Source organism: Podarcis liolepis (genome assembly GCF_965112155.1).
Source record: "Podarcis liolepis genome assembly, chromosome: 3".
Classification (NCBI taxonomy): Eukaryota; Metazoa; Chordata; class Lepidosauria; order Squamata; family Lacertidae; genus Podarcis; species Podarcis liolepis.
Genome location: NC_139557.1, coordinates 87,198,586 through 87,212,479, shown reverse-complemented (window position 1 = coordinate 87,212,479; position 13,894 = coordinate 87,198,586). Strand labels below are relative to the sequence as shown.

Sequence of the window (13,894 nt, the reverse complement as noted above, 5' to 3'; positions counted from 1 at the left end):
ATACATAAATATAATTACTTTAACAAAGCACTGGGGAACCTCTAGTTTGCAGACCTAATTAGGCCTTCCAGAGAGTCTTTATTTGGCCTTCTGAGATTGTCCTGCCCCCCCACCCCCACCCCCCCGCAAGCCACACCTACCACCCTTCACCTGATGTCATGTATCATTTCAGGTGTCTGGGGCAGGCAAAGCTGTGATTGCAAAGGAAGAATGGAAAGCATTTAATTATGGTCCCAATTATTTTTAGGCAAGCGGAGCTTATATTCAGTGTCTCTTAAATTTGGCACCAAATGCACAGCCGGCTGGGATCAGCTCCTTGCAGGGAAGCTAATTGCTTTTGACAGAGATGTTCTCAAGTTGCAGAGCAGAGCAACTTGAGTTGTTAAAGTCGCCCATGACGTGATAATTACCATATTTTTCGCTCTATAAGGTGCACTTTTCCCCTCCTAAAAAGTAAGGGAAAATGTGTGTGCGTCTTATGGAGCGATTGCAGGCTGCGCAGCTATCCCAGAAGCCAGAACAGCAAGAGGGATCCTTGCTTTCACTGCGCAGCGATCCCTCTTGCTGTTCTGGATAGCCGTGCGAAGCCTCCTCAGGGCAGCGGGAGTCCCCCGCCCCGAAGAGGCTTTGCGCGGCTATCCCAGAAGCCAGAACAGCAAGAGGGATCGCTGCACAGCGAAAGCAAGGATCCCTCTTGCTGTTCTGGCTTCTGGGATTCAGAATATTTTTTTTCTTGTTTTCCTCCTCCAAAAACTGGATGTGTCTTATGGTCTGGTGCATCGTATAGAGCGAAAAATACGGTAAGCCCACTAACCAAATCCTACAGCCTAACCCTGTGGGCAATAGGATTTGGTGAATGACACATATTAATAGTAATAGCAGCATCTAGTATAAGAAAAACAAGGATACTGTTGCAAATTGCAAGCTTCTAATAGAGCAGAATGGTTAATTTGTAAAATAAGATAGCAGAGAGATGTATATAATATAGTGGATTAAAATAGGAGGTGTAATAGAGTTGAGAGTTGTTGACCAAAAACTGATGGAAAATAGTATATAACACAAAATAAACTTCCCTTTTCAGTCTCCCTTTATTCTGTGCTGATGTTTATAGTCTGCTAAATCTTTCCTAAGCTGCCTTGCTGATGTTGTAGCAGGAATGACTACTGTGGTTCAGGTTTAAATTTAGCCTATGCAGTAGGAATACAAATTACTTTTTTATGACTTTAGGTGTGTTAAATGTCTGCATTTAATGTTCCATCATGTCTGAAGGAAGACTACTTCATTTTGTTGCGATTGTGAATTTTGCCATTAAAAAGATCTCAAAGTATTTTTAGCATGCAATTATATTTCAGTTTTGAGATGTACCTGTCATGCAAATATGTGTAAGAACTGTAGTCTTGGTTACATTACAAGCTAATACTTTGTTATATTGCCACTAAAGGTGTAATTTATTGAATATTTGGCTTTATGTTGTGTAGTGGAGTTCATGTGACCTTAACATAGTCAGTCACTAGGATACATAAGGTATAGTGTATAAAGATGGTGCATTGATAATCTCAGTGTTTCAATTAATTAATTTGCTGTTCAAAGGTCTTACTCCTATTATATTGAGGTGTCCATGGACGAGCTAGACTGGATCCGTGTAATCGACCACTCCAGATATCTCTGTCGATCTTGGCAGAAGCTGTATTTTCCTGCCCGTGTCTGCAGGTTAGTGCACAATTTGATCACATCTATGCAGTTTGGTATTATTGTCTGTATCTCAGTTGTTCCGATTTGGTTGCTAGAGCTAGATCTCACATTCCAGTGGTTGAGATAGCTGTGTGATAATGAGCGGCAAACTGTAGGCTTGAAAAACTGTTAATCCTCTCCCTTTTTATATGCAATCCTTTTTGTGCTAGTTGTTTATCTACCTGGTCGTCTTCAAGTCCTGAGCATGATAGCTTTTTGTGTATATTGTAGGCATTGTTGAGAACAACTTGGCTTTGTAAGTATTTTATAACCCCAATCAAATATGGATGTTGTCCCTAAGTTTTGGAAAAGTGATGCTGAAAAACCAAGAAGGAAAAATTTAGATTTTTTCTTGAATGCTCACCAGTTAATTGCAGTTTACCATTATGGGTGATATACGTTAGTAATACTTTGAATAGACAAGCTCTGAGTTTGACTCCCATTGGATACCACCCATTGATAATAAAATTGCTTAGCATGTAGTTATCTAACTTATAAACCTGTTTTAAGCACTTCTTGTTAAAAATAAAAAAATATTAAAGATAGGCCCTTCCAGAGAATCAAGTACAATTTTGGATTGCATCACTGTTTCACCTGTAGAAGGTACTCTTTTTATTATTCAGGCAGCTGCAATTTAGCATCATAATATTAAAAGAAAATGTCATTTTCCCCTTCAGTAAATTTCTGCAGTATTACAGGGATTGCAGTTGAGGCAGTGATAGTATGTGAGATGAGCTCTGATTTGAAAAGCATTACTTTGTTTTCCCTCCCATTCCCTCGCCACTTTTTTTGGGGGGGGGTATCTTTTCCCTCTTTGGTATATATAAGATCCTACACAGGTTCACATGGTATTTTTTACATCTTGTTCTAATTCAGATTGTGTGTTGTGTGTGTAGGAATAACAAGCTTGTCCCAAGTTTTAAAAAATAAAATCTCCAGGGGGTAAAACTACGAGAGATTCAGAAAGTAGCATGAATCACTTCAGGGATTGCAGTTCTCGGCTCTTTCCTTTGAAGTCCTCATGGGGTTAAGGATACCAATTCAAAGAAGCAGTAGCCTTAAAAACAAAGTTTAGTTTTTAAAAAGGAAAAGGTAAGTATCTTGTAAGAAACCAAGGATGAGTAATGCTTATATTTCTTTTCTCATAAACTTAAATTACATTCTAATGCGACAAGTTGTTCATCCAGCAAGGGATAGCTTTTAGGAGTGCAGTAGTTCAGGGACAGTTGGAGATGCAAAGGAATAGAGTTGCATCTCTTCTGCTGAGGTTTTTGAGGAGAAATCCACCCAATATTTATTTTGTTGTCCAGGCCTTTTTCTTTATCCTTACAATACAGACCATACAGTTTTGAATGTCTTACATTGCTTTTCTTCGGGAATGGGACCAAAGAGATGGAAGGGCATGTCCCTGACACAGTTTAATTTTAGTGCTGAATGCAAGCCATGCTTGCAAGAGGGGTTGGCTCCACTCTGGAACCCTGGTCTACTCTGGAGCATCCAGCACAGTTCCCCATGGAGCACAAAGGAAGTATTGCTCTTTATTAAATGCACACATTTAAGCTCTTTCTGCTTGCATATTAGGGACTTGCATCTTTGCCGTAGCTGCTGTAATTGAAGTTTATCTTAAAGGAGATAACTTGGGTCAATACTTTGTGTCAGCAACTCTGCAAAGGGATGCTTTGGACTGAATAAAGGAGGGCATGAACACAAGGGTATCAGTTTGCTATTTAAGAAGTGAAACAAGTATTCTGTACCTGATGACAGTGAAAGATAGGAGTAGTTTCAGCTGTTGTTGGATTCCAGTTTGCATCTGCCCCAGTCATGGCGTCAAATGACCAGGGATAATGGAAGTTGTAGTCCAAACAGTACCTGGAGGCAGCCCCTTGTGGAAGTTGTCTGAGGCCCAGGGCGGCCATATTGTCAGAATAAAGAGATAAACTCAAACAAAAATGCATCTGGTCCCTGGTGGGGCCTGCTGGCCAGTTTAGCCCTCCAAGACCTGACTGCCCCTCACTCTGCACAGGCCTGCCTGGAGGGCATCATGTTGGCTACCACTGATGATGGGAAAGATCTGCTACACTGGAAAAGCATGATTGTTAAAAGCATTAATAAAAATTACTCGCCTACAAAATTATTTACTAATCTAGGAAGAAGTGAGGAGCATGGAGATGTGTGCTGCTAGCCGCTTAGCAGGTTACTAAAATATTGCATTCTACCAAGTGGCCAAAAATGGTGCAGTCAGCATGGAATTCCAAGTTGCCAGTAGCTACCAGACAAAGAGTTAAATACAAGGCTGCATTAAAATGCTGGTAAAATATGGTGGCCTGTTGAATTATTGTTGTATGCAAATATCATCTACGGGAATTGAGAGGCAAGTTGAGCTCAGTTAGGAAAGTGTACAGATTCCTTTAATTTGATGTTGTTTGGGGGGGGGATATGTTCCTGATGATGCATTGAGTTTTATGGTTATAGACTCTTGTGCTCCCTGTTTTATTTCTCCCAATTTCTTGGTTCAGGCTTCACAAAACAATACCAACTTCATATGAACATTATCACAAAGTCATACTGAAAGAGCTTGTTCCACACAGTCTGCAAACTATTTTAGTTTATTAATATTTAAATGTATGCCAGAAATTTCGCAGTAAACACAGACTGATTTAGTTGGCCTAATCAGTCATTCGTTGCATTACTTGCAATATATTGTAGCCATTATTACAGCCTGAAATTGGTTTTGAATAGCATTTTGAAAAATCCAAATTAGTTTCTGAACTGTTGATTGTGTTCTGTGCCTAGTGCATTTCAACGGAGTCTTGGAGTAGGCTAAACTGCTTGCTTATATATGTGTTGGTAACCTGTTAGTTGTCCAATGGGTTGGTTCCAGAGCTGCTTTCTGCTCATGGAAGGAACTGTGGGGGGGGGTGGAGCGGGGTAGGTAAGTCAGCTTCTGCCAGCCTCTGCTTTTCTCTGGATCCAACCTAGGGATGCCGTTTAAAGCAGATTTGATTATTTTGTCTGTCAGTATTTTGTATTTAGTTGTTGATCCACTACATATTTAACTTGGGCTTGTATTAAACTGGGGAATGGGGTGATAACAATATTTAATACTTTTCTTCCTTAGAGTATACAATCTCATTGTAGCTTATTCCATTTTCATGTTTTGTATCTGCGCAAAAGCTTCAGCAATTTTAAACTTTCAAGCTCACTTACTGACTGGGTTATGGTCTTGCATGGTAAACCTGAAAAAAACCTCTTTGTTGTATTTACTCTTTGTTGTATTTCCTGGTCCTGCTCTGTCATTTACTCCATGTGAAAGGACACCAGTTTCTTATTATTATTATTATTAAAATCATATTTTAGCTTCCCACATAAACACTATAAAAATACTAAATAATAATTGTTGTAAGGAGTTTAAAATTACCTTTGTTTTAATTTGGAAGTCACTGGGGGTGCTTTTGGAGATGAAGGACAAGGTAATAAAATAATAATAAAACAACTATAATAATACTTCTATAAGTAGAATATGATAATGCTGTTTTTTTCCAAGTCTTTCCACAACTATGAAAGCTAGCAAATATCATAGTTGCAGGAGGTTTGTTTTAAACAAAATGCACAAATTTTCCATTAAGCTGGTGCGAGAAGGATAAAACTGTCACACTGGCATGCTAATGAATTGAAGAGTCTCATATATTACGCTGAGATGTAACCTCGTGTTTATAATCCTTCTCTAAAAGTGCCTTACTGTGTTGATTAAATGCTAAAATTCTTCAGAAGAGCATCCTTGTCTTTTCTGATAGCTCTGCGACAAAGAGCTATTCAGATAATCAATAGTTCAGACAAGACAAACACGCATTCAAAGCAAAATAGTTGTGAGCAGCACTGAAAGTGTACAGTAGTTGGCTTTTACTGGTAGTTCAACACTGGAGCATAAAATAATCTACTGGGCTCTCGAACTCATGTTTCTTATTATGCAAAGTGCACAAAACAGTTAATTATAAAATACTGGTGATCAGCTTGACAGAAATCTTTCTCTCTGGGCACCCTCCTCCTTCAGTGAATATGTGGTTGAGCCAGCTAATTTAGAAAATAGACAAAAGTCTCCAGTGGTCCTACCATTTTGGTGTCATTTATCTTGCATCGTTCTGTGTAAATTTCCGAACCTAGTTGTTAAATTCCGATAGTAAGTATTAATTTGGTTTGTAATTATCTACTCAAAGTGACAGAAATAGGAAACATATGCAAGTGTAAGACACATTGTCAGTTTCTTCTATAATCCAGTGTATTAGGTTTGATTATGCAAGTGACAAATGTGCTTCTTAAATCGTAAATCATCTAGTCCCCTATACACTTTTACTGATTTATTTCTTACTGTGTTTTAATGTTGCTTCATCTATCCCACAAGATGGCAAGAAATTTAGTTAGGATTTAGATTTTCCTTAATGTGCTTAGTGTTCCGGGCAGATGGCAAATTGGCATATAGCCACGTGGTGTCACTAAAGCATAACTTTCTTAAACTGGTGATTTCCTTGGCTGTTTTCCAGAGTAAATCTTAGAAACTGGTGACTTATTGGGAGTATGTTAAATTTGCATCTTTTTAAAAATCGCATTCTCTTATTTTTATATCCTTGTAACGTATTGTGTTTTGGCCTCTCTGTTTATGAAATGAGATGGAAATCAATTGAAGTTGAGGATTGAAGGAATAAATGAGAAAGCAAGAGACACCCTTCACCTATTTTAGTTCACATGAGCTTCTAGTAATTTTAGGGTTTTGCAAAAAGTCTGTGTAAACAGGAAAGACGGCTATGCAAATGGACCCAGACTATAGTGTCAAAAACATAGGCATCTGGGTAAAAATGTGGAATGTACAAAGACATTGGCATATGGCCAAGCTAAGGCCTTGGCTAAGAAGTGTGTTCCCTGATCACAGATCTTTTATGTCCACTCTTTTGTGTGTTTGATCATGATTTGTAGCTATAATCTGAACTAACGATTTTGTTTCACACTTGCTGATATAAAAAGAAGAGTTTTCCATAGGCTCTGATCGTAATCAATAAAGCTGACACCAAGAACTCCTCCCAGCTCAAAGGGCTGCTTTTTTCTTATCCACTCTCATAAGAGAGCAAAGACTCTTAGAATTGGGATTGACACACAGTTAGCTTGACAGAGAAGCAAAGTCTGTTTTGTGTATTGATCCCCAGACACTGGGCAATGCGCCAGACTGTTTACCAGCTGAAAATTAATCTTCCACTATGAAAATGGAGGTCCTGCTCTACAGCAACCCATGGCATTGTTGTGAAAATATTTGACTGATATTGAACTGTTTAGTCCTGTAAACCTAGGAAAGGTGAAAATCCATTGATCCAGTTTGGTGGGCCCCTTGTGCTGAGATTCTAAGTGGTGTGCTTTCTCTCTGTTATTATAAACTGCAGGCTCTTAATTTTGTAAACTATTAACTGTTAGAATTTCGAAACACAGATTACCGTATTTTTCGCCCTATAGGACGCACTTTTCCCCCCTCCAAAAATGAAGGGGAAATGTGTGTGCGTCCTATGGGGTGAATGCAGGCTTTCGCTGAAGCCTGGAGAGCGAGAGGGGTCGGTGCACACGGACCCCTCTCGCTCCCCAGGCTTCAGGAAGCTATCCGCAAGCCTTGGGAGCTCCGTGGGAGTTCCCGTCGGGCTCCCAAGGCTTGCGGATAGCAGCCCGCATCCCGAAGCCTGGGGCGCGCTGCACAGCATGCCCCGGGCTTCGTGCAGATATCGGGCAGCCCCACAAGCTCGGAGCGCCGCCATCCCGCTGTTACCCGACCTGGTTTGCGGAGTTGCCTGCATCCCGAAGCCTTCGGGCAGATATCCGCAAGCCTGGGGAGACCGGTGCGACTTCCCGCGGGCTCCCCAGGCTTGCGGATAGCAGCCTGTTCTGGGGGCTGGGTTCGGGGGAAGCCCGGCGCCCGGGGGAAAATAATTTTTTTCCTTTATTCCCCCCCCCCCAAAAAAAAACCTAGGTGCGCCCTATGGGCCGATGCGCCCTATGGGGCGAAAAATACGGTAGTTGGTGTAATGTATGGATTCATAAGCAAATTTAAAATCTGGTTTTAGAACAAATTTTAATTGGACTGATATCCTTTGTTCACGCAAGACGTCTTTGTTGCATGCTGTTCACTTACTCTTTAGGATTCAGACAGTGTGGCTGTGTGTTCTTCTGAACTTAACACACTCATGACATTATGCGACTGTTGACCAATGATGGCAGCAGTTTAATAGATTGTTTTTATTGTGGAGGGTTATTACCTATTATTTTCAAACACTGCATGCAGATAGATTCTGTTTATTTATATATTTAAATGTTTAAATAAATGTCTATGTTGCCCTTCATTCAAAGATCACAAGGCGGTTTGCAATATAAAAAATACAAAAATGCATAATATAGTTACAAACAAACAGACAAAAACAATACCCACCTTGCTGCTTAAAAGGCCATAGATTATTTAATTAGCCAAAGGCCTGGGAGAAAATGAATGTTTTTCTTGACTAAAGATATGTCATGAAGGCACCAAGCGAGTGTCCCTGGGGAGTGCATGCCACAAGTGGGGAGCCACTGCAGAAAAGGCCCATGTTGCCGTCCTCTGGACCTCTTGTGGAAGAGGCCCGCAAAGAAGGGCCTCAGATAATGGCTGCAGGGTCTGGGTTGGTTTATATGGGGTGAGGTGGTCCTTGGAGTATTGAACTTTGGCGATGTGTGCAGCTATGACTCCTTTAATCTCTTGCCCACAGGTAGGAGAAGATCCTGCTTCTGTATATCTAGAAACTTGCATTTCTCCACCTCCTATGGGAAAGCTGTTTTGCCCCACAAAATGAAATAATGTTGGTAGTTGGTGCTGGGAGCGTCCTATAAAGGGTAGCAAATTTCTGATGTCTCATCACTTTGGCTCTGCCTAGCAATGACACATGAGAGCACCTTCTCTGCAGTGTCCTGTTGCTGAACAGTGCTCATCCTTCTGAGGTGCATCTTGCACTGACAGGATATGCTTTTTCATTAGCGGGCTTTTGTGGGAGGGTGAAGTGATGGTAGTCACCTCCTTCTGCAGTACAGTGGTACCTCGTTCCAGAGCCCTGTTCGCATCCTGAATAGAACGTAAGATGCGACTGCGACTGCGCGTGACATCATTTTGATCGTCTGTGCATGCACAAGCAGTGAAACCCGGAAGTAACGCGATGCGGAGCGCAACCCGAAAATACTTATCCTGAAGCATATTTATCCTGAGGTATAACTGCACAGTGGTACCTCTGGTTATGAACTTAATTCGTTCTGGAGGTCCATTCTTAACCTGAAACCTTTCTTAACCTGAGGTACCACTTTAGCTAATGGTACCTGCCGTGCGATTTTTGTTCCCATCCTGAGGTAAAGTTCTTAACCTGAGGTACTACTTCCAGGTTAGCAGAGTCTGTAACCCAAAGTGTTTGTAACCCGAGGTACCACTGTACTATCTAATTGTTGCTTTAACAGTGGTTTTATTATTTGCTTATACATTTCTCATGTTGTATAGTATTTTAAGTTGTTACGTTAATGCACTGTATGGTGAATGGCAGGCTATAAATGCAGTAAATACACTTATCTGAGTTCTTGCATTTGACAAAGTAGTTGTCACCTCCAGATGATTACCGTATTTTGCGCCCCATAAGACGCTCCGGCCCATAAGACGCACCTAGTTTTTTGGGGGGGAAATAAAGAAAAAAAATTTTATTCCCCCCCCCAGGTGCGGGGCTGGAAGAACCAGGTCGGGGAACAGTGGGAAGGCACGCTCTGCCTCCCCGCTGTCCCCCGAGCTTGTGGGGCTGGCGATGGGGAGGGCAGCTCTATGCCGCCATCCCGAGCGGGGCGGGACTTAGCGCCCCGCTCGGGATGGCGGCGTAGACCTGCCTGCCGTCCCGCGACGCAGGCAGCTCTCTGCCGCCATCCCGAGCGCGGCGGGACTTAGCGCCCCGCTCCGGATGGCGGCGTAGACCTGCCTGCAGTCCCGCGACGGCAGGCAGCTCTGTGCCGCCATCCCGAGCGGGGCGGGACTTAGCGCCCCGCTCGGGATGGCGGCGCAGAGCTGCGCTGGTCCCAGGACCGCACGCAGCTCTGCAGGGCCACCGGGAGCGGGGCGGAGCTTCGCCCCCGGCTCCCGGTGGCCGGGCAGAGCTGCGCTGGTCCCAGGACCGCACGCAGCTCTGCGCGGCCACCGGGAGTGGGGCGGAGCTTCGCCCCCGGCTCCCGGTGGCCGGGCAGAGCTGCGCTGGTCCCAGGACCGCACGCAGCTCTGCAGGGCCACCGGGAGCGGGGCGGAGCTTCTCCCCCGGCTCCCGGTGGCCGGGCAGAGCTGCGCTGGTCCCGCGACGGCAGGCAGCTCTGCGCGGCCACCGGGAGTGGGGCGGAGCTTCTCCCCCGGCTCCCGGTGGCCGGGCAGAGCTGCGCTGGTCCCAGGACCGCACGCAGCTCTGCGCGGCCACCGGGAGTGGGGCGGAGCTTCTCCCCCGGCTCCCGGTGGCCGGGCAGAGCTGCGCTGGTCCCAGGACCGCACGCAGCTCTGCGCGGCCACCGGGAGTGGGGCGGAGCTTCTCCCCCGGCTCCCGGTGGCCGGGCAGAGCTGCGCTGGTCCCAGGACCGCACGCAGCTCTGCACGGCCACCGGGAGCGGGGCGGAGTTTAGCGCTCCGCTCCGGATGGCAGCGCAGAGCTGCGCTGGTCCCAGGACCGCAGGCAGCTCTGCGCGGCCACCGGGAGTGGGGCGGAGCTTCTCCCCCGGCTCCCGGTGGCCGGGCAGAGCTGCGCTGGTCCCAGGACCGCACGCAGCTCTGCACGGCCACCGGGAGCGGGGCGGAGTTTAGCGCTCCGCTCCGGATGGCAGCGCAGAGCTGCGCTGGTCCCAGGACCGCAGGCAGCTCTGCGCGGCCACCGGGAGTGGGGCGGAGCTTCTCCCCTGGCTCCCGGTGGCCGGGCAGAGCTGCGCTGGTCCCAGGACCGCACGCAGCTCTGCGCGGCCACCGGGAGTGGGGCGGAGCTTCTCCCCCGGCTCCCGGTGGCCGGGCAGAGCTGCGCTGGTCCCAGGACCGCACGCAGCTCTGCACGGCCACCGGGAGCGGGGCGGAGTTTAGCGCTCCGCTCCGGATGGCAGCGCAGAGCTGCGCTGGTCCCAGGACCGCAGGCAGCTCTGCGCGGCCACCGGGAGTGGGGCGGAGCTTCTCCCCTGGCTCCCGGTGGCCGGGCAGAGCTGCGCTGGTCCCAGGACCGCACGCAGCTCTGCGCGGCCACCGGGAGTGGGGCGGAGCTTCTCCCCCGGCTCCCGGTGGCCGGGCAGAGCTGCGCTGGTCCCAGGACCGCACGCAGCTCTGCACGGCCACCGGGAGCGGGGCGGAGTTTAGCGCTCCGCTCCGGATGGCAGCGCAGAGCTGCGCTGGTCCCAGGACCGCAGGCAGCTCTGCGCGGCCACCGGGAGTGGGGCGGAGCTTCTCCCCTGGCTCCCGGTGGCCGGGCAGAGCTGCGCTGGTCCCAGGACCGCAGGCAGCTCTGCGCGGCCCCCGGGAACAGGGTCGGAGCTTCTCCCCCGGCTCCCGGTGGCCGCGCAGAGCTGCGCTGGTCCCGGGATTGCAGGCAGCTCTGCGCAACCCTCGGAGCCGGTCTCCCGAGGGTTGCGCAGAGCTTCCTGAAGCCTGGAGAGCGAGAGGGGTCGGTACGCACCGACCCCCCTCGCTCTCCAGGCTTCAGCGAAAGCCTGCATTCGCCCCATAAGACGCAGGCACATTTCCCCTTCATTTTTGGAGGGGAAAAAGTGCGTCTTATGGGGCGAAAAATACGGTACTAAATGCATACTCTAGACATACCCCAGAGTTTCAACATGGAGCTTATTTCATTGCAGCGTTAACTCATTGTTTATTACAGTCTTCATTTCTGTTGTGAAGTCTTTTAGAGGTAACAACTAGTTTTACAGCTATTTCACTCTTGGCAACAAATGTAATGTTGCTCGAAACGATCAGGTTGTAGCGACTTTGAGGACTAATTACCAAACTGCTTGAAGAATTCACACATTGCGAATATTAATAATTCTGCAGTATGTCATAGGTTTGCAAGTTGGTTATACATCCCACAAGGTTATAAAAGTGATTGCTAAAAGACTGTCATTGCTTGAGGTTCCCCCCTGCCCAAAGGCGCTGCACGTGTTCTCTCAGTAATATTTTTGCAGCCAGGATTAGCTGTTCAAATCTGTCTACTTTTACCCCCTATAGTATCTTTTTTGTTCTGGATTTATCCAGAACTTTTTGGTTTATTTCAGTTTGTTGATCAGTGACTGCCATCTGTTGAATTAATCTAATGTCACTGCATAAAGTATCCATGTATGCCCATATTTCTAAGCAGATGATTGTAGTTTGTTGATATATTTCTGAAACAAACTGTACCCCACTTAAATTCACACTTGAAGTGCAAAACAGATAATGATACCATTTCTTGGTGCTTATGCATATTCATACTTCCAGCACAAAATAAAAAGAATATTGATGTATATTTTTTCAGTTTTAGGAGCCAAGATTTTTCGAGCCAGCTGTCAACTGCCATTGGACTTGCTTTTATCGCTGGTATGATTGAGTTGCAGTTAGTCACATAGCACCAGGAATAAATCTGGCCTTTTATGTTTGAGCTCATTTCTCTCAGGGTGTTTCAGTGTAAATTCTGCTTATCAACATAGCTTTTGATTTGACTCATACATCCCAAATATTTGGGGGTCGGGTGCATCATGATATCCTAGGAGCATACTCTTTGGAAAACAAAACTCATTAAGTCTCACACTGCTTCCAGCTACAATAATGAATGTGAATGAGAATCTGATAATGATCTTCCTAACGCAGTTGTGGTTTTGATTGATTGTAAATAACCTTATGTGTGGACATAATTCCTGATTCAATCTATGCACACATTATTGTTTTTAGAAATTGACACAGAATACTTTCAATTACTGAATTAGTGCAGGACTTAAAAAAAATACTGATCTACTACAGGGTTGTGGAACCTGTGGCCCTCTAGATGTTGCTGGGCTCCAACTCCCATCACCACTGGCCATGCTGGCTAAGTCTAATGGGAGTTTATTAGCATCCACAGATTCCACATTCCTGGCTTAAACAAACCACAGATTCTTAAATTGGTAGGTAATAGGGTATTGTGGTTTGTTTGAAATTTGGAGGCAAAAACTTCTGATCTCCTCTGCTTGGTCTGCAAAAGCTCACCACAAGTCATTCACATAGCATGAAAGCATGATATCCTTTTAAGTGTGAATGGGACTTGCTTCTCCAATGTGATGTAGTGGTTAAGAGCAGTAGACTTGTAATCTGGTGAACCAGGTTCGCATCTCCGTTCCTCCACATGCAGCTGCTGGGTGACCTTGGGCTAGTCACACTTCTCTGAAGTCTCTCAGCTCCACTCACCTCACAGAGTGTTTGTTGTGGGGGAGGAAGGGAAAGGAGAATGTTAGCCACTTTGAGACTCCTTTGGGTAGTGATAAAGCGGGATATCAAATCCAAACTCCTCTTCTTCTTCTTTCGCCTCCTTTTTGGTGCATTCTAGTTTTTATGTCTGTACTGACAATGGCTCATTAACTAAAGAGATCCTTTGGCTATGATGATTCTGGGCTGACCATTTGACATACCTTGGAGTCCTGGGGGTTATTGTTTTGCTACTGGTTTTATTATTATTATTTATTATGTATTTTGTGTTCTCATTTTGTATTTTTTGTTGTTAACTGCCTTGCGATCTTCGGATGAAGGGCAGTATACAGAGTTAATAAACAAACAAGCAATTTTTAAAAGCAGTTTCACACTTAAATCTTTAAGGAGTTGTCAGGTTAATGCCATTTGACCTTATAACTTGTTTTTCATTATCTCTTAAAGTTTATCCTTGTCACATCTTATAATTTATATAACTTTCAGGTGCCTTCTCTGGAACAATAGTTCAGATGTGGGCATTCAGTATTTTGTACATTGCTATAAATATTTCATTTATATTTAACGCCAAATGTTCATTTTTTAAAAAAAGAAGCACTGAGCATAGGACTTCATTCTGATTAAACTTTTATAGGGTTGCATCTGTACCTCTCTTCTTTGACATCTAAAGGTCCTAACTTGTCCTTGGTTGGTTTA

The 13,894-nt window shown here is 45.2% G+C and overlaps 1 protein-coding gene across 1 annotated transcript in view; it reads left to right on the top strand.

Moving 5' to 3' along the window:
- BTBD9 (BTB domain containing 9) overlaps positions 1 to 13,894 on the top strand; it is a 152,614-nt gene that overhangs the window by 13,692 nt on the left and 125,028 nt on the right. The window contains exon 7 of the mRNA XM_083497199.1: positions 1,591 to 1,710. Coding sequence (XP_083353325.1) covers positions 1,591 to 1,710 — 120 coding nt within the window. The remainder of the gene's footprint in view (positions 1 to 1,590; positions 1,711 to 13,894) is intronic.